General features: G+C 42.6%; 2 protein-coding genes and 1 long non-coding RNA gene across 5 annotated transcripts; all 3 read right to left on the bottom strand.

The window, feature by feature from the left end:
- Nucleotides 1–410: 410 nt before the first annotated feature.
- On the bottom strand, nt 411–7,003 carry ska2 (spindle and kinetochore associated complex subunit 2). 2 transcript variants are annotated; one of them, XM_031730408.2, is made up of 7 exons: nt 6,868–7,003; nt 5,335–5,427; nt 4,684–4,860; nt 4,072–4,143; nt 2,042–2,084; nt 1,274–1,403; nt 411–1,061 (listed from the first exon to the last, which is right to left on the bottom strand). In XM_031730408.2, the coding sequence occupies exons 1-7, from the start codon at nt 6,898–6,900 to the stop codon at nt 935–937; spliced, it is 675 nt and encodes a 224-aa protein (XP_031586268.1). In that variant the 5' UTR covers nt 6,901–7,003; the 3' UTR covers nt 411–934. The 2 variants fall into 2 exon arrangements, with proteins under 2 accessions (XP_031586268.1, XP_031586275.1); XM_031730415.2 differs by lacking the exon at nt 4,072–4,143.
- Nucleotides 7,004–10,090: 3,087 nt separating this feature from the next.
- Nucleotides 10,091–18,057, bottom strand: tiprl (TIP41, TOR signaling pathway regulator-like (S. cerevisiae)). 2 transcript variants are annotated; one of them, XM_031730395.2, is made up of 8 exons: nt 17,985–18,057; nt 16,928–17,055; nt 16,236–16,415; nt 15,824–15,923; nt 15,617–15,748; nt 15,427–15,522; nt 15,267–15,329; nt 10,091–10,892 (listed from the first exon to the last, which is right to left on the bottom strand). In XM_031730395.2, the coding sequence occupies exons 2-8, from the start codon at nt 17,050–17,052 to the stop codon at nt 10,761–10,763; spliced, it is 828 nt and encodes a 275-aa protein (XP_031586255.1). In that variant the 5' UTR covers nt 17,053–17,055; nt 17,985–18,057; the 3' UTR covers nt 10,091–10,760. The 2 variants fall into 2 exon arrangements, with proteins under 2 accessions (XP_031586255.1, XP_031586246.1); XM_031730386.2 differs by having other exon boundaries at nt 17,961–18,056.
- Nucleotides 18,058–18,237: 180 nt separating this feature from the next.
- LOC120442390 lies at nt 18,238–19,376 on the bottom strand. The gene is made up of 3 exons (XR_005614706.1): nt 19,307–19,376; nt 18,924–19,165; nt 18,238–18,287 (listed from the first exon to the last, which is right to left on the bottom strand). It is a non-coding gene; the product is annotated as an uncharacterized LOC120442390 (long non-coding RNA).
- Between the last annotated feature and the right edge of the window lie 738 nt (nt 19,377–20,114).

Genomic DNA, 20,114 nt, shown 5'->3' with positions numbered 1-20,114 from the left:
GTTTGGATGCCTTCAGTGAGAATCTACGATGTAAACAGTCATGAAACTAAAGAAAAAACATTAAATGAGAAGCTGTCCAAACTTTTGGTAGTGTACCAGCTGGAGAAGATGTGGAGGGTGAAGGTAACAGTGGTCCCCGTGGTAATTGGAGCACTAGGTGCGGTGACTCCCAAGCTAGGCGAGTGGCTCCAGCAGATCCCGGGAACAACATCGGAGATCTCTGACCAGAAGAGCGCAGTCCTAGGAACAGCTAAGATACTGCGCAGGACCCTCTAGCTCCCAGGCCTCTGGTAGACCCGAGCTTGGAGGATAGACCGCCCGCAGAGTTTTTCACATATATATATATGAATGAAACAATCTTATTCCCTTTATTTTTTATTTCACACCTCACAAAGTGAGAGGACCACACATACAATTTTACATTTATTTTAATGTCCATCATTGCTCTTTATACATTTAAAATATTAACATTGAGTTTCAATCAACACAGCTGAAGGTAAATTTTGCTGTTAGAAACTCTGTAATTTAGTTACTCATTTAAATGCGTTACAGCAGTGTACTGTGTCACCGTGACAAAAATACATTATAACTATTAGCATCTTTATGGGTTTAGCATTTTACTCAGGGGAAAGGGTCTTGTGTTAAAATGTAATCATATATTTTTACAATAAACCTTATCATAACATAAAAAACATGAACAGGCAGCACACACTGTGCATCTTCACAGCATCATTGTGGCTAGCTTATGCCCCAGTGCTCAGAGGATGGCGCTGTACTTTGGTGAATCTATCTGAGCATTTATACAACATACACACCGACCATAGCGCCGACTGAAAGTATAACTGACATCTCACGGCCTGTATGTGTCTATTCCACCTATGTGGTTAGTTTCTGCTCAAGAACTCGGTACATACTGTGACAACCATCGCTCTGCTCAGAGCACAAGACGAACATGGCCTTTACTGTCCAGCTCAACTAAAGACAGTTGTTGCAGGACCTTCAGCTTAGCATCGCTCACATTCATCTTCAACTGCTTCATCTTCTGCACGCTAAGCGATCCCCTGCAATGGAAATGGATTCACATTTAAAAACTGCTTTTCTGGCCTAACAGACCAGTCAAAACTCTTTAGACTACAGGCTGCTTGTAATCATACATTTATACAGTGACAGCCAATCCAGACTCAACATGTAATCCATGTTTTTTCAGAATGAACCAGTTTTTTCATGTTTACTTTTCCACAGCCTCTCATAATAACAGTTGTTTCTCTCCAACCTGTTACTTTTGCCCAGATGTTGCTGCAGCTGCTGGTAGAATGCATTGAGGTCAGCTAACTTGATGTTGGAGCGTACGCTCGAGGGAAGCGACTCCAGCATGGCTGCAGTCAGTTCCTCACACTCACTGCCTGGGGACATATTGACAGATCAGACATGGGTCATTATTATTTTATTCATTACAGGTTGGGAAATTCCTTAACTTAGTCACGGAGGGACAGAGGAGTTGAATATACATGTGATTTGAAACTAACCATCTAAAAGCATTTTATTATTCATTAATCTAACATTTGGTGAATGGAGGAAAACCCTGTAACCACACACAGGGAGGTCTCGAGGACCGGCTCGTTTCATCTGCTGCACAATATTGTCAAAACGCAAACATCCTGTTTCAGGGTGATGCTGAAGAAATGTTCAAAGAAATCATTCAAAGCCCCAAACTACCATGAACTGTACCAACGCTGAATATGTGTCCTCATAAATTTTAACATGTGATACTTTAGGTTCTGAAGGCTACGAACATTTAACGAAATACTAGTGGGTGACCACAAGTGTACCAAGATGATTTCAAATGATCTTACGAGAGAACTGAGACTCTACAATAATAAAAATCTACAATTTAAAATTGAAGCATTTTAGAAAATCTACATATTCGATTTCAGAGAAACGTTACTACGATTGGACCTGTCAGGACTAACATCTGCAAATACATTTCAGCCTGAACCAATCAGCAGACAGGTAGAATGTAACTTGAATGTAACAGACTTACTTTGTGGCTGCTCTTGGTGAGAAGCTGCTACAGCTGAACACACCTGGAAGAAAACATGGAGCAGGTAGCAAGGCAGTGAAACAGGAGCTTCTGACCAAAGGTAAAGCATTGATTCATCTACATCTACATTTATTTTTGTACAGAGTAACAGAATTACCAGGGTCAATATTATCAGTTTTTATTGATCCACAGCATAAACCATTGTGATGGGGTTCAACTCTGTAAAGCTCAAAGATTGTAACATCAAGTTGAAGGTCTAATTTACTAATGGCAACAAAAACTTCAGCCAGTGGGAACTTCAAATGTGGGATGAACTGGAGACCAGAGTCCATGTCAGAAAACCATCAAATGAGATAAAGCTGAGAGACTGGGATCGCTCAGCAGACGTGTGTGAGACGTGTGTTAGGCTGTTATTCAGCAAAAAGGATTTCAGTTTCTATGTGCAAACTATGTCCTCGTTCTGTTTAACAGCACAAAAACATTTTCATACCAATAATTCAATCTTTAGCCGTATTTCACTAAAAGTATCTGCAGCCGTGTAAAAGTATTAAAGTTATATAACACATTGGCTACGTCCACACTAGCCTGGATAAATTTGAAAATGGCGTTTTCGTCTGAAAACGCGTCCACACTGTCGTTTTCACAGAGGTGTGCGTCTACATTGAAACGGCCGAAAACGCTTACGTTCCAGTCCTGTGCATGCGTGAAACGCAAGAAGATTCGACCTGCCTCATTTCTGTCTGCCGCTTATTTACTTTCCGGCTCTTTGAAACGTCGCGGCAAAATGTCAAGGAAAAGCACCGAGTTTTTTAAATGGACTAACAATGAGGTGGAGTTGTTGGTGCGAGTAACACAAAAGTACAAAGTTGCAAAAGCGAGTGAGAGTTAAAGAATTTGAAGAAAAGCTGTCTGGAGCACGTACAGACTGATATTAATCTTTAATAGGGCTGTCAAAGGTGAGAGCAAACAAAACAACCGCTGTATAATGTCCTCCGCCATCTTAGTTTAATTGGTAACATGACTGCATCACATGACTAAAATGTGTCATCGTTTTCAAAAAGGCTCCGGGTTCGCAGTTCACACTGTGACACGAAAACGGCATTTTCAAATGCATCTGCTTTGGAAAGCGTTTTCAAAACGCTGCATTTTCCTTGAGCGAAAACGCCGTCTCAGTGTGGACGGGAGGCCAAAACGGAGAGAAAATGATGCGTTTTCAAACGAAAACGTTTAGTGTGGACGTGGCCTTTGATTCTTTACGATTCCACATTTTCAGGCTCCGAGCATCTTTCTGTCGTTCTGTTTAAAAAGAGCAAACAAACAAAGCGCAGCATCAACTGATATGCACTGGTGACATGACAGTCGTGTTTGTGACAAAGATTAACAAAAAAAGGAAAAAAGAAGAAGCTGTGGGTGGGGAGCAGTGCTATTCTACAACACCACATGCTGTGAATATTACAGGTGGACTGGGGGATCACTGGGGGCCATGAAGCCACTATCAGGTTTTAAATGTGAAATGAGGAGCCTGGGACTGAACTCAGCACTGAGACCAGCAGGAAATAAATCTAAGAAAAATAATAATGATGAGGATGAATGCACACAGTCCAGGTTGGAAGCAGAGACGTTCTGTGGCTCACTGTGAGAAGAGAAGGGCTTTGATTACATCCTTCTTACTCCTTACTGACATGTAAACTCATGTAATTTATTTAAAATGATACATTGTGGGACAAATTCAATGGCATGTGCTGCTGGCACCACTGCTGTACTTAGTTTGACTTCTTTTTCTCTTGGCTCCCCATCTCTGTACACTAAACTCTGTTCTGCACGGCGCACAGTGAGGAGATGTGATAGGGCAGTGTCAGTAATGAAAATGAATAAAGGGCTTGTTGCTCAGCGGCCCTTCGATCGACCCACTGGCCTCCCGGGCCAGTCCAGCCCTGGCTCCTCCTGTTAAGCTCCCACTGAAGTAAACCAAGCATGTGCTTCTAGTCCACTATCGAAGAAGTGCCGTCTAAAGGTTTCGTACTGCTTACCTCAGCTGTGGTGCAACTGACAGCACTTAGCAGTGCTACAGACTCTCGCTCTGACTCTGTCAGTGTCTCAACCTGCAGAGACACCAACAAGGAAACACAGCAGATCCTGAATGGAAGCTTCAAAGAGAACTCAGGAGAAATGTCGATCTGCACGATAACCACAAACTGCAGCAGGACGGAGGTGTGTGAACAATATGCACAATTAATGTGATTAAATGTCATTAGGCCTGCTTTCCACACATGTTATGGATATAACACAGTGCTTGGAGGCTGCTGCAGCTTGCTAACTGTGATTAAACCAGTGAAAAGAAAACACCACACCTAGGACACATCAAAGCGCGCTCTGCAGTCTCTGTGTGTGTGTTCAACATTGATGCTTTCTTGGGCCAGGCGCAGGTACTCTGGGACAAGGAGACCAGTTTAAACTTTGAATTAGCACTTCAAGTGCTCTCACGCCTTCCTCACTTCATCGCCAAGTTCACCACAACGTATCTTTGCACATTTTCCCTTTGATTAGATGGTTAATCAAATCTGACCTCCCATAGCAGTAGTACTTGTATCAGTGAGCTACGTTAAACAGTCATACTGTGATCAAAGTGTCAGTCTACCTACCTCCATATCAGTGGTCTGTTCAAAGTGTTGCAGCAGCTCCATGACGCTGCTGAGGTTGTTTCTGATCGAGTCTACAGACTCCTTCTGTGCACTCGTGAGCTCCTTCACCTGCGAGCACAGGGCTGAGTGTTTGGACTTTATAGCCTTCAGGTTCTCCAGCACCACTGCCAGGTTGTTCTACAAGCACATGGTCAATCATCAGCCCACAGACTACATGCTCAGGTGTGTACCTGATTTTCTCTTATTGCCTTTCTGCAAACATAAAATGTTCTACCTCATGCGTCACTCGTATCACTGAGTGACAAACTGTTTTTCCCACTGGAAGTGCTGCATCCAGGTGAACTGAATGATAGTTCTGGGATTTCCTTCCCTCTTCTATGTCTTAATACATGTACTGGTTGGTACAGTTATAACTATTAGCATCTTTATGGGTATAGGCCGGTTCATCTTATTTTCATTTTAGTTGGAGTTTGTTGTTCTGTGTATCCTGATGACATGTTTTTTTTTTTTTAACAAAAGACAAATAATTTTGTCTTACACAACTTCCAAGCACAAAGGCCTCAGTGTGAGCAGCCAGTAATTCACTAAGAGCTCTTTGATTTTCTCTAGATCTTCCTGCAGATGATGGGAGAAATGTCATCTGTTAGTCACCTCAGCTGGACATCCATTTTCTGCACTGCTGTTGATGAAGTCCAGCTTCAACCGCTTCTCAATGTAATCCAGGTCTGCCTCTGCCTTCAGAAACTGCAAAGACAAAGTGCGTCACATTGTGGCACTGAACTTCCTGCACCATGTTGGGATTCTTTGATGTTTGACTCCACATGCCTGATGGAATCACTTACAGCTCATTGTTTTATGTGACCCTCATTGTGTTACACTATATGAAGTGCAGCGCCCATGTTCCTGTTCCAGGACAGAGTGTGTACTAGGCAGCAGGACTTTGGCTTATCCAGGTAACTTCAGGATTAAACCGAGGTCTTCTGTGCCACTGCGTGGAAATCACCAAGAAGCATTCCAGATCAGAGATCAACAGGTATGAACTCACCACCTACCTACTGACCAATGTATTCTCAGGACACAGAGACAAGGATGCGACGGTCTGGACATGTGCAGAGGAGGGACAGTGGATAAAGATGGTCTATGGTCCAGCAGACCCCAGACAACATCAGCCATCAGCCTCACTGTAGGAGGCTAGGGGTTCAAGTTTCTGATCTGATGAGTGATTGAGTGGTTCAGAGAGCAACATCGGCTGGAGGTTCAGCACAGTCACTGCTGCTACCCTGACAGCTGTACAGCTGCAGCCACATCGGAGCAAACTTAAGAAGGAAGTCCTCTGATTCGTTGTTTAGAGAGCACAAATGTGTAGATTACTCCAGCTCGAGCAGGAGTAAGCATCGATGTGCATGCGCACACACACAATATTATTTTAAATATTGTTCTTGTATTACAAATTAATATTTGTATTTAGACTTATTTTCAATGGCTGTATTTATATTTGGATTACAGATAATTATCTGATATCGACTTTATTCCAGCTGTGAGGTAAATAAAGTGCATCTTCTCTTTAATGCATTCATTGGGGGTGTGTAAACACAGACGTGGTCCTTGCAGTTGTCAGATGCTTTGACAATACTATTGCACTACTAGTTGTCTGATACAGTAGTGCAATGAAGTCAGAGCATCTGCCAACAGCTCGAGGTTCACACACGGTAAACTTTGCCTAGGCTTTGCACTAGTCCCAGGATTGCACAACCTGTACAGATGGTCAGCAGCACGGAGTTCAGCTACAGGCTGCACATCCTCTCATTTCCTTTCTGCAATAAGAGTTACGGGGAAGTAAGCACGCTTGGCTTTGGCACCGTGAGACCTGATGCACTGAGCCATGTGCAGGAGCCAGCTGGTGTTTGAGACGGTTTCGAAAAACAAACAATCGATGCTACACTTGGTCCCGCTGCGGACTGTTTGCTCCGAGTTGCTCTGTGACGTTCGAGTGGCGGCGATGTTGAAACTAGCCGAGCTCCTTCGCGGTCCTGCGGTATTTGATGGGCCTGACTTTGGATTGTTTCTTAGCGGAAAACCGTGAGCCGCCTGCTGTGAGCGGCACACCGTGTACAAAGCTACGGTCAGTAGCGGTTCAACAGCGAAAAGATAAAGTCGGGAAAAGGAGTTTGACGCTGTGCTTACCATCGCCTCAAGCTTTTCAACTGTTGTCTCCATGTTGAACAGTTTTCAGCCTGAACGTGGGCGCTGTGATTGGCCAGCTGTCAGGAAGGAAGAAAGCTGATTGGACGTGTGTCCGAGCCGAGAGCTGTGCGCCATATTACTCCCAGTGTTTCTGTGTTTGGCGCCCCCCTCTGGCTTGGAGTGAGATGAGTCCTGCTGAAACATTTTAGGATCTTCCTGAGAGATACAGACGCGTCGAACCAACTCCCTCTCTCATTTCTCTTTCTGGTATTATATTAAATAAATAACCTGGTGCGTTATGTTATTCTTTCCATAATCTTCACATTTTCAGGTATTATGCCTTCCAGTCATGTACACAGCAAACATTTTGAATTTGCACCTTTTCTCACCGCTTTGTTTGGCCTGTGAGAGGAAGCCAGAGCACCCAGAGAGAACACACACAGACACGGGAGAACATGGGAGCCGGGTCAGATGGAGGATTCAAACTCCTGCTCGGCAACGGAGCAAACCACTGTTCCGCTGTACTGCACAGGGTGTGTTATATTATTTGGAAAATCAAAAATAAACACATTTCAAAATGACATGTTGATGTAGGACATAGCTGAATCAGATATGGTTGTTAGGGCCAAGAAAAATGGCTGCTGTGACCACGGCTATCGCCATCTGGTGGCCTTCAGATAGATTGTAGGTTTTTAGCTGCTGCATCGACTTCATTTCATTGACTTGAAGCCATGCTCATGTTTGATACCGCCCACACTTGGCTGCAGTGTACTTTACTACGTGTTCAAACATTTCTCCCTGGGATTACATACTTGAACTTTGATTAATATTTATTGTAAAAAATTACAAAAAAACTCACCTAATTAATCATATTTCAGTAACAGACATATGATGTATAGATCACGCTATGTCAGAGGTTAATGAACACCCACCTGTCTGTAGTCTCATTCATGAACATTATTAGCTGTCTTCTAACATTGGATCTACACATCCACACAACAGGTTAATATTAAAATGATTTTTTTTTTTATTTTCATAGACTTCCAAAAGTTTTGTATTTTTGGAAGCGACTTGAAACAAGTCTTCAGGATATTCACAACATCCTGGGCCAGACACTAAGCATCTACTTCTTGTGTGAAACATTTTTCCTCATTAATATAGAGAAAGAACACAGCAACAATGGCAGAGAGTAGGTAAAAATGAACGACATTCAGAGGTGGTGTACAAACAGCTGTGAGTGAAATAAAGGACGTAAAGAGGAAATGTATGGGCTCAAATTGTGGTCATAAATATTTTGTACTTGTAAATCAGGATTTGTATGTGTAAAAAAGATTTGTGTGTGGACTTAGCCAAAAAATACGTGTGAAACTCTGCACTCAAGTTTCAAGTTACAAGTACGAATTTTGACCCGATTTTTCTTCCTTTCATCTGATTGGTCAATGTCATGTCAATCACAAATTTAACTATCCAATCAGAGAATAGATGGGTTTGGCTGTCGGAGGGGCGCTTTTTTGAACTGCAGGTCCTTGAAAGGAAATACAGTTTGAAGCTGGAGGATCTCTATATAAAGACCCGATAGCAGCTAGGTCCCCTAACTTTCAGTAGCTGTTGACAGGATAAAGTTGTGGCATATCAGCGGTTAGAAATACCATTATTACTTTAGGATTAGTTTAACACAAAGTCAGGGCTGACCCGGGACCATTGCTGTGAGTCATGGTGCGCAGCATAAAGGTCCTTTCACATCGGATCCAGAATTTGTTGCGCTGGCTGCTGAGCTCTGTGGTTTTTGCAGCAGCTCTACCTGTACTAGATGCACCTGCTCCTTGTCGTTTCTATCTCGGACTTTATGTCCTCTACAAGAGTTTCTGGTTTTTTTGCTGGTTCTTCAAATGTTCAATAAAAACATGTATACTAATTCATAACGAAGAAAGCTTTGTAACTATCCCCACTATTGAAGACTGTCATTTCCACAACATTTTTTGGCTAAGTTCAATTCAATTCAATTTTATTTATATAGCGCCAAATCACAACAGAAGTCGCCTCAATGCGCTTTATATTGTACAATAATCCACACACAAATCTTTTTTACGCACACACAAATTCTTTTTACACATACAAATGCTGATTTACAAGTACAAAATATTTATGACCACAATTTGAACCCATAGAAATGCTCAGTGACTGGTAGGAAGGCCACAGCAGTCTGAGACTACAGTAGTGTAACTAAGGGGAGGTTCAGGGTCACCTGTTCTAGACCTTAATATAGGATTTATCAAAATCAACAACCCCTGATCTATGGCCATGAGTACCATTCACAGAGAGTTGGGGAATGGCTGCAATCACAGCATTGTAAGATGGTGACAGATGTACCCTTAGGTCCCCTCCTCCATTCAGAGATGGTCTCTCCTGATGACACCCAGTTTATGCTCCAGTGGATGATGAGAGTCAAACCTTAAATACTGATCCGTATGCGTAGGTTTCCGGTACACGTCAGCTTTTAGATGTCCCCCATTACTGATAGAAAGCTCACAGTCTAAGAAGGCTAACCTGCCACTTTTCATATCCTCCCTGGTGAATTTGACGTGTCGGTCCACCGAGTTAATGTGATCCGTGAATTGTGGTACGTCCTGAGATTTGATTTTCACTCAGGTGTCATCCACATATCTGAACCAATGGCTTGGTGGTGTTCCAGGGTAGGATAGCAAAGCTCTCTTTTCCACTTCTTCCATGTACAAATTGGCCACGATGGGTGAAACTGGGGAGCCCATGGCACACCCGTGTTTCTGCCTGTAGAACTGACCCTTGTATGTGAAATAGGTGGAATGAAGACAGTTCAAACGCACTTGGTCGGTGCTGAGAGTGGTCCTGTTGCTGAGGTTGGGGTCATCCTGTAATCTCTTATGAACTACCTCCAACGCTTCAGTGAAGAGAGATGTGAAGCCTGATCTTGAAAGTTGAGCAGATATCTGTCTCCTGAGTCTGATCTGGGAGCTGCTTCCACAGGAGGTGGGTACTGTAACAGGCCTTTTAGAAACCAGGTACTACCAATCCTGTGGCAGAGCTTTACTGGAACAACACGCTCTTAAAAATATGATGCACTCTGATCACACACGACTCTGTATATTTTCTCAGTGCAAGAGTGGAGCTCCCTACTCTCTTTCATGGTTGTTATACACACTCAGGGAATTCTTGCTGGATAATTATTAATTGCATGACGATTATGTTTGTTATAAATTACATTATTTAATGTAATAACAATTCCTACTTTAAACATCTTTTGTGCAATATTATTACTGCCATTATGCTATTATTACAAAACACCATCATCACATGTTCTCATTGTTCACCTGGTGAGGCTCAAAGCGCTCCCAGCTGGAGTCCAACCGGAATGCTGTCTGATAGAGGGAATGATTTAAAAATGTTGATACTGTTTTGTCAGGAAAGAACTATCGACCACACACAAAGCAACATAGTTACTACAGAAACAAAATTTATGTGGCCATATGGGAGACATTTGAATCTGAAGGTGCTTCAGACACAAAGGACGAATACACTTCAACACCTTCAGCAGGGATATTTACACAAACTGTTGATTTTGAATTTGGAAAAATCATCATAATTTTTTTTTTTACTGATGAACTAATATTAGAAACAGTTATTCTACAATGCTTTATGTTACAAAGCAAGTCTCATAATAAGAAATATCAAATATGAACAAAACAGGAAGCAGATTTTAGTTTTAAGGGCAAACTGTATGAAAAAAGTTGTTCCTGTACAGATAATTGTAAGAGCAGTCATGGCTTTGTGTTGGTGTGAGATAAAGGAACAGTTTAAGACTAATATTTCTGTTTGTCACTATGCAGAACAGTTAGTCCGGATCTTTCACTATACTGTCACTCAATGACTTTATTATCAGCTGTGTGAGTCTGCAGCACAGGAAGTTCCAGCTTCTCACACTCGGTCATCTTCAGGGTTAAGTACTGGGCCACCTCATTGGGATCAGTGAACAGTGGAGCCGGAACATTCTGAAGAGGACAACACAACGAATCAAACTGAAGAACTAATCTGGAGTCAAAATAAAAATATAACCACATATTAAAGTAAAAATAGATCTGAATATTCATATTTATATAAAAAACAACAAATAATAATGTATGGTAAAATATTTCAGAATCACCCATGAAAAGCAAAAATCCTAAATGCTGTATAAAAGCATCATGAATATGTGATGGTGCCAAGCAGCACAGTCAGCATGTTAGTGCGAGCAGTCCTGGTGCTGCTTCAGACAACATGAGTACACTGAGCTCACCACAGCTCCCAGCTTCCTCTGCAAACACACTGCTAACATGCTGTGGGTCTTCGTCTGCACACTGACATCTCGTCCCAGGACAGGCACAGGCAGCTGTCTGAAGCTGGTTTCATTATTATTATTGTTGTTGTTATACAGTTTTAGTACATTTCCATCGTCACCCTTAGCCCTCTACAGCATGAATTTAACTGTTTTGTTCGGATTGTTTTTTTTTTTTTTTTAGAAATAACTATTTCATCCTACATTTTGATAGCTTGGATAGCTTCCTCTACTGATACATCAGCCAAAAAGTATCCACATGTAAGCCAGCGGTCTGAGAGTGACGTGCTCTGTCAGGATAATAACATACTGTGAGGTGTTGATGATATGATGTGGCTGAACAGACTTTGACAAGGATTTTAAATTCAAGTCTGAATTTATCAGGTAGCCAATGAAGAGAAGCAAATAATCTCTTTGCAGTGCCAGTGGGCGGGGCTTTGAGTCAACCGAAGGCTTTTCAGGTCATTTTTTGGACATCCTGATAATAATGAACCAGTTTTTTAGCAGCACTCTGACTCAGGATGTTTCTAATTTAATGACATTGCACAAATGAACCATGCTAGCGCTACATATTTGTTGAATGTACACTGACTCCATATTCCTCATAGTTTTATTGGAGACAAAGGTGAGGCCATCTGAGCCAAGTATCAGGTTGGACATCAACTTTTAACATTTTTAGGACCAAGTATAATATTCTTCTTTTGGAGATGATGAGTTAACTCTTTGATAACTTTCAAAAAGTCTATGAAGATAAGAAATCAGTCTATAATTAGCCAAGGCAGCTGGATCAAGTAAGGGTTGGAAGTCAGTCGTATGTAACCTGTTAATGAAGACAGATTCATCCTGTTAAAACCCGAAGCATTAATTCATGGGGAAACAGATGGACACCATCTGTCCAGGTTTTCCCACAAAGTTTGCCAATAAAACCCACGTTGTTTTTCTGGACACCACTCAGATAGGAGAACACTACTAGTCCAGGTGGAGAGGGGACCACATCGTTCAGCATGTCCGGTTTGGCGGTGGGTCAGTGATGGTCTACGAAGACATATCCATGGATACCCACCCTCACCTGACCCCAATCCAACTGAACACCTCAGGGACATCATAGTTCGGTCCATACGATGATGGACCGGTTGCACCTCGGACTCTCCAGGAGCTCGGTCACGCCCTGGTCCAGATTTGTGAGAAGAGCTGCTAGTGCACTGGAGGAGCATGGTCCCATGTTGTCAGGCATGCATGTGGCGGCATAAACACTACTGAGGCCCATTCTGGCAACAAGCACTAGCCTGGTGCACATTTTTGTTCACTTTGATTTTCAGCTTCTCTTTGAATTCAGCTCTGTGATTATTTTCATTTCAGTCAAATGTTGTGGTATGCTTCCTTTTCTAACACATTAACCAGTCCAGTCAGTAGATTCTAATTTTCTAAAGCTCAATGAGGATAAAACTGAAATCCTCCTTACTGGCACCAAATCCAACCTTTTGAAGGCAAACCATTTCTCACTCACTATCGATAACTCCACAGTTTTCCCTTCTCCTCAGGTTAAGAGCCTTGGAGTCATCCTAGACCAGAGGTTCCCAAAGTATGGGGCCCGCCCCCTAGGGGGGGCGCAGAGCCATTGCAGGGGGGGGGCGCGGTATGAAAAAAAGAAAAGAAAAAGAAAGCTTGGACACTGTGGACAGGTTTTTGATGGGGCTCCCACACAAACGCAAAGCAGGAGATGAAGCATCGCCAAATATGTTTCCAAACCAACTTCATTCCAAGCCAAAGACTAGAAAATATGGTGAAGCATATCTTCCCTTTGGCTTCACCTGCACAAGTGCCGAGGTAGGTCTCCCCTGCAAAATTAGTTTTCCCTGCGTCGGGAGCAGCGCTGGGCTCTCCAAATCACGGACATCTTGGACATGTTAGCTCTTTATGCAGTAAAGTTACAGCGGGATACAAATAATATCAGGCTGATCCTGCCGTAATTTGTTCCCCCGGTTCAAATCACGGACAAACAGTATCCCACAGCTGTTTTTGTTTTTGAACCCATTTTGCACAGAGAGACATTTTTTGAAAATTGTATTGACAGCAATGTTGAATATTATTACACAGGAAAAAAAACAACTACACGTAAAATAATCACACTGTGACGCCTCTGCCTTTCTAAATGGAGGGACAGTAACTGCGTGTGTATGTAAGCGTGTAAAACCTGAAGATAGTAAGATTAACAGTATTTTGTCTCTATCTGCCATTCTGCAATTCATCTCATGTAAACAATAACGTGGCGCACAGCGTGACGTGAAAAGAGCCACATGCCTTTGACGTTGCGTGACGAACTCTGTATTCCTCGTTCACACGTAAACAAAAAAAAGGAGTTTTAAATAATCTCCGTTTTCGGTGAATCGCAACGCCGTTTACGTTTTGACAAAAGGCCCAAACGCATAGAAACAGCTCAGTTTTCAAAAATACCCATGTAGGTGTGGACGCAGCGTAAAAGAGTTAGTAGTTTATTTTATTACTACCTGTAATTTATTGCCGTTTACTTGTATTTGCTTAATCATTTACTAAATGTTGCAGGTGTCAAATAAACCGCAATGGAGCAAAATATGGGTGTGTGTGTTTGGAGGATGTGTTTGTGTGTGTGTGTGTGGGGTGTGTGTGTGTGTGTGGGGGGGGGACATTTTTCTTGTAAAACAAAGGGGGGCCTGGCAAAAAAAGTTTGGGAACCACTGTCCTATAAATATCACATCAATAATTTCACCCGTTCTGCCTATTTCCATCTATGCAACATTAACAGATTCCGTCCTTCTCTCTCCACCCAGTCTACGTCCATTCTTGTCCACAGTCTCGTTACCTCCCAACTTCACTATTGTAATTCTCTCTTACATGGTCTCCCCCAAAATCCCTCCATAAGCTTCAACTGGTTCAAAACCCTAACCCCTCCCAGTGAAATTCCGAATAATATACAAACTTCTGCTCACCTTCAAGGCCCTTTATAACCTTGCTCCTTTTTACCTTTCTGACCTGTTAAGCACTGCCTCTTCACTTTGATTCTCTTCTTCTATCCAGCTTGCTGTGCCTTCCTTCCGCCTCACCACCATGGGGAGCAGAGCTGTCAGCTGCTCTGCTCCCAGGCGGTGGAACTCTCTCCCCTCAGATATAAAAAACACTTTTTCTCTCCCCCAGTTTAAATTTCAATTCCAAACCCATCTGTTCAAATCTGCATATTCACTGTGAACCTAATGTTTGTTAATTTTATCTTGTGCTTTTTTGTTTTTATTGTTCTTCATCTTGTTATTGATCTGTGTGTTTTACTCTTTGTTAAGTGTCCTTGAGTGTCTTGAAAGGCGCTTTTAAAATGTACAGTGGAACCCCGACTTACGAATACCCCATTTAACGAAAAATTCAAGTTACGAAGGCACTTAACGGCAATATTTCTGCCCGTGTTACAGCAAAATGCCCGCGTAAGGAAATTCGCTGGCTCTGATTGGCTGAGCCCAGAATGCCTACAATGCCCACAATGCCTTCCGAATCATGTGACAACCCCTTGGCTTTCGTACTTGCGTTTCGCTGTTCCACTTGAACGACGTATTGTTGTTGCCGTTAGCAATTAGCCTATAGCCTATCGTTCACTCAAAAGGCGCGATGGGTGCTTCGACTTACGAAAATTTTAGACTTATGAAAGACCCTCGGGAACGAATTAATTTCGTAAGTTGGGGTTCCACTGTATTATTATTTTATTATTAGATATCCAACCCCACTGAGATCTGATGTGTGCCAGCTACAGATTTCTTTATAAGCTGGATCTTCAGATATAAAGTTCTCCTTTGAACAAACACAAACATTTCTGTAAACATCTCATCTCAAGAACAGATGCAGTTATTAACAAATCCAAAATGAGTCTGTGCTAGAATAAAGTGCCAGACGACGTTCAAACTCACACAAAGCCTTTCATGAACATGAAAACATTCGGGCTCTGCTTTGGATCGAAGAAACCAGTAAGTGGAAATGAATAACAGAATAACATTGTAAAAGCCCAGAATCACAGCTCTGTGTCACTGCTCACCTTCAGCTCTGAGATTTTGCTTTCCCTCGTAGTGAACTCTCGCAGCATGTAATCCTTCCCAGCCTGAAACCAAACGTTACATCACATGAGTCACTTTCAAGTCTTTCACCTGCCCGTGATGAAATCTGGCAGCACACTCTCAGGTGATGAAACAACTTACCTCGTGATATAGTCGAGTATCATTTATTCTAATCAGCACTCCGTCCACTCGCAGGAAGAAACGCATCAACAGGAAGAAGCTGGTCGGCATCACTCGCTGCATCAACAAGAAACATCATCATCATCTTCAGTGTTAAATCTGCTGCTCATTTGGAATTGGCAGTCCCATGGGACAGGAAAACGGCACTCACAATTTTGACGCTAAGCATAGAGACTCCATGGTCGTGCAGCTCATCTTCAAACAGCAGCACCTCATCAAAGAACATGATGTGTTCCCGAGCCTTAAGCTTCTCCATGTCAATACGCTCGGCTGTCTCAGACACCTTCACACGAAAACCTCACATCACTTTCTTGCAAACCTGTGACTGTAAAGAGTGAACAGTGTCAAACCTGCCTACCTTTATCTGCATGCTTTCTCCTGTCAGAGTCCCTCTGTAGTCTGTGGTGTAAGTCCAGTCATAAGGTCGGATCACATCTTTGGAGTGTTCAGAATCAGCTCTGGAAGGGGATATCATCCAAGATGTTTACTACAGTGCAGTTGTCTCCTAATAGCTCAGTACAGCCAGTGTAACCCTGAGCCTATACTACACCTCAGCTTTAGCCTGAGAGAATGAACCAAGACCTGTCAAATACGTTGGACAGTAGCTGACAGTCAGAAAATTGTTGCAACACAGTGGTGCCGCAGAAAATCTACCACAGAACGCCGCAGACAGACACAGCAGCACGCTGATTCCCAAGTACTGGTCTAAAAGTGGGTTTTTATCCAAGCAGAGAAGATTATCTGACAGAAGCTAACAGTGAGCGTCTTACCTGCTCTCCTGCCATTCCTGAGCACACGCCACCTTGACACTATCCTCCATGTTGCTGACTCTCTTCAGAGCATCAACAGCATTGAATTCAATCCCGTAACCGTCCGTGTGTTGGATGCGCAGTATGTTGTCTCCAAACAACATCTCTGGAAGAGAAGGCATGTTCATGTCTTCTGCTAACCTGGAAAGTCAAACAGTGAAGACTGATATCAGTCAGGTTTTCTCATCTATTCTAGTCGTTTTTGGAGGATTTAAAACATCAGAAACAAATCCAGCGACTCAGCATTCTGCACTGACGTATCTGCAGAAACAGTGAAATGCTTTTTCAAAACAACTGTGGAGTGAAAAGGAGTTCAAGCAGCGCCTGCAACAATATTAGTTTGTTTTCTTTAACGTGTCGCGGCTGCTTCTTTCAGTGACTACATTATTCATTTATGGTTATTTCTATTTTTCCACCGTGTGATCACATCACAGCAAGAAGATGTGATGATACTCGGTGCGTTGCTGTCTGATGAAGAGGACGTGTGCTACAGCTTTTGTGATGCAATAAACAGGCGAAAACAGCTGATCATGTAAACACGACTCATATGGACATAAGCAGACTCTACTGTTTGGTACTCTGACAGTCAGCCTGGTTACATAGGCTGGACCCAACACAGCTTAGATGATATTAAAATGTGACAAATATCTCACCGTTCAATGTCTTTGGACTTCATAATGTGGTTTTTGGAAGCAGTCACTTTCCATGGTCCAAAGTTGAAGTCCTGCTTACTGCTCTTGAAACCATGTGACATCATCATGGACAGAGAGGCCAGCATCAACTGCAAGACAAAGATCAGCAGGATTGTCCAAACAGACCGCACTAACAGGTTGATAGTATCTGCTTTTCAGAGCTTATGGTGTGTTTGTCTGTTTAAATACGATGACTTTGTAGTTCTCATGTGTTGTCTTTGTTAGAGACCAAATCTGGCAAGGACACAGTGAGCCCCCTCTACCAATGCAAAATCCCTTTCCAGACATTTTCACTAAAAGGGTGATTTACTGGCTGTAGCTGGTCCCAAAGTTGAAACCACTCACAGGAGTAATTGTGGAAATTTCGACTGTGGGAAACCCACTGATGATTTGCAGAAGTGGCCCACAGATGCTGACCATCCGAATGATCCCCGGTCAGGGTTTTCAAAGCTGCTCAAACGTGGGCACCGAGACAGAAGAGCAGCATTGTGCCAGTGAAGAGCTGTGACTACAGTTTGGTCAGGGTCAGCTCCGTGCCCGCCAGCTGCTGCACAACAATCTGAGAAAATCACTGTGCGCAGTGCTTTTTGCTAAAGATGATAATAATTCCAAATAACGGAGACATCCGAGGTAAAAGAGGAAAAGCGTGCTCCCCGGCTGGTCGGCTTGTAGGAATAACTAAATGTCGGTCAGGCCGTCAGCACCTTTATTATGAGTGAACATACCGAATCTGTGATTCGTATTATTATAAACTTGTACGATCTACACACTTAAAGTAGCTCAGGCTCAGTTCACGCACAGCGTGTTTCCCGTGTTACATGTTCATTTATGGAACAAATATTAGCACAAATGTTCGCTGGACGTTTGTTTCCCTGCGCTGACTCAATGTTCGCTCAGGCAGCTTCAAATGCTTCGTCCCAGTTTACGGTGTGAACGTAAAGCTCTGCGGTCAAACACACAGGCTGTACACAAACACACAAACACATTCATTTACCTTGATGTTGTTGTCGAGCGTTACCTGTCATTGGAGGCTCCCGGGTACGCCGGTGAAATCTGCCCGGTGATGTTTGTGACGCTCGCACTTTGGTTCCACTTTCAAACCGTTTAAAAAAAAAAGAAGAAAAAAAAAGATAATCATTCTTCCGTGTTTGTTGGTGAACACGAATTCAGTGGTGATCTCACAGTGTTTCATTAACATAAAACATTTTGAAATAAATTCGGAGAGTTAATCGTCTGTTTTTAGAACTGCGGCTGTTGATCTTACTGTTGGCCGGTTTCAGCCCATCCCTGCTTCCTCTGGTCTCCTGGCCCCAGCCTCCTCCTTTGTCCTCGGTCAAAAACAGCCATGCCTTATTCAGCACTGAAATCTTAACGATGATATGCATGCTTGATTTGGAAAACATTTTATTCTGATGCAGTCCTCTCCATTTATGCAGGTGTGGAGCCAGCACTAAGACTACACTGACCTGTGGCTGGAGTGTGATTTATGACAGTAAACCATAAATCAAACTCTAGCTTTGCTTCAGAGTAAAGCTAAAGGTCCAAACTCGGGTTCAATTTACTTGGCTTCCTATATTATATGAATGTGGTTGATCTGTTGGAGGCCTGTTGGATTATTAGCTGCAATAATAATAATAATAATCATGTGCCAATGATACTGCAGGATGGGTGGTCAAAAGGCTAAAGGATCTAAGAGGTGATACAAAGAACAATTAGAAGGAAACTATTGCTTTGTGTAGGATGGAAGAAGTACTGGGTGAATAATCCAGGTCCCTGTAGGCAGTGCTGCTGAGGAGAAACATGATAGTGAACTATATGAAACAGGCTTTGACTTTAAAAGTCTGTTGGTATAGTATAATTTGGTTACAATGACTTTTAAATGTGAAACAGCGTGTACTGAGATGTTTGTCAGTCAGTGTCCGTGAGAAATCAGTTTTTCCTGCTCTGCATTGTTTACCAAAGGTGCTGCTTGGATGCTTGGAGGAGCAGCGCGGGCCTGTGACATGCTCCAAGTCAAACAGTTGTTAGCCCTACTGCTGTGTCTCAAGTCGCCTCCTCCTTTCATGTGTTGTAGATTCAGCCGTCCTATTCAATCCCTCTGTAACCAGCAGGTCACAGGTGCTGCAGTAAGCATCTCAAGGAAGGACATGGCATTCGGTGGGTTTGCCCAATTACATTTGAGCCTCTGAAAATGGAGAGCTGTAAAGAGATGGCAGTGGAAATGATAGTTACTTACTTAATACTTGTGAAACCAAGCTGAAAATCTGCTCTTAAATCACGTCTTCATTGAAAATCCACTATTGTGATGTTCAGTGGTAAAATCCTAAAAATGTTATGAACCCGTCTGTGAAGATTCGCCTCGGTCTCTGGTATCATCAGTGTTTCCATGAACTGGCCAACATCTACATTCATCATGACTGTAACATCTCGTCCTGTATGGGTTCACCATTCTTAATGAAGCTTTGCATAAACAGTTTATAATATTTTATACAAATGACACAATCATACATATATGTCACATTAGATCAGGGGTCGGCAACCCGCAGCTCTTTAGTCCTTATAGTGCGGCTCCGCGTGGTTTGGGAAAATAAATTAGAAGTATTTAACTGAAGTGCATTTTATTTGTGTTTAGTTCTTTTTTTTAAAAAACAAACAAACTTGTAGTTCTATATTGGAAGATTGTTGTGATTTTGAAATATAAAAATAAAATTATATTTTATTATTTTTTTCATCGCTCAAAATAAGCGTCACACTCACGGAAGCCGGTGTAGCCCGTGCATTTATCAAGACTTTCAACCCCAGATAGGCCAATTATGGATCTTCGGATCCACATTATGTCGGCAGCTGTTCTCCACCGTGAACTATGTTAAAAACAAACACTGCTCCCGCCTCACAGATGACAGCTTTCAGTCCTGTAAAGATGAAAGCCCCGATTTGCAGACGCTGTGCGCAGAGGTTCGGGACCAGGGCCCTGTTTCAGAAAGCCAGTTTAGTGCAAACTCTGAGTAAGTATACCCTGAGTTAACGAAAACTCTGGGTTTTCGGTTTCACAAAGCGAGTTTAGATTAATTCTGAGTGAGTTACTATGACGACACACTCCGTGAAGCTAACCTGCCCCCTAGCAGGTTTACTTCAACTAACCCTGAAC

Source organism: Oreochromis aureus, linkage group 10, assembly GCF_013358895.1.
Source record: "Oreochromis aureus strain Israel breed Guangdong linkage group 10, ZZ_aureus, whole genome shotgun sequence".
Classification (NCBI taxonomy): Eukaryota; Metazoa; Chordata; class Actinopteri; order Cichliformes; family Cichlidae; genus Oreochromis; species Oreochromis aureus.
Note: the sequence above shows the minus strand (reverse complement) of the source record. Positions and strands in the feature narration are given on the sequence as shown.

What these genes read in the sequence shown, in the direction of transcription:
- ska2 (XM_031730408.2), bottom strand. Translation starts at nt 6,900, where the DNA reads ATGGAGACAACAGTTGAAAAGCTTGAGGCGATG. An exon ending in AACAGACCACTGATATGGAG is followed by an intron (nt 4,144 to 4,683) that starts GTAGGTAGACTG and finishes GTGTCTCTGCAG; the next exon opens with GTTGAGACACTGACAGAGTC. An exon ending in CATCTGGGCAAAAGTAACAG is followed by an intron (nt 1,062 to 1,273) that starts GTTGGAGAGAAA and finishes TTTCCATTGCAG; the next exon opens with GGGATCGCTTAGCGTGCAGA.
- tiprl (XM_031730395.2), bottom strand. Translation starts at nt 17,052, where the DNA reads ATGCTGGCCTCTCTGTCCATGATGATGTCACATGGTTTCAAGAGCAGT. An exon ending in ATACTCGACTATATCACGAG is followed by an intron (nt 15,330 to 15,426) that starts GTAAGTTGTTTC and finishes GTTTGGTTTCAG; the next exon opens with GCTGGGAAGGATTACATGCT. An exon ending in GCAAAATCTCAGAGCTGAAG is followed by an intron (nt 10,893 to 15,266) that starts GTGAGCAGTGAC and finishes TGTCCTCTTCAG; the next exon opens with AATGTTCCGGCTCCACTGTT.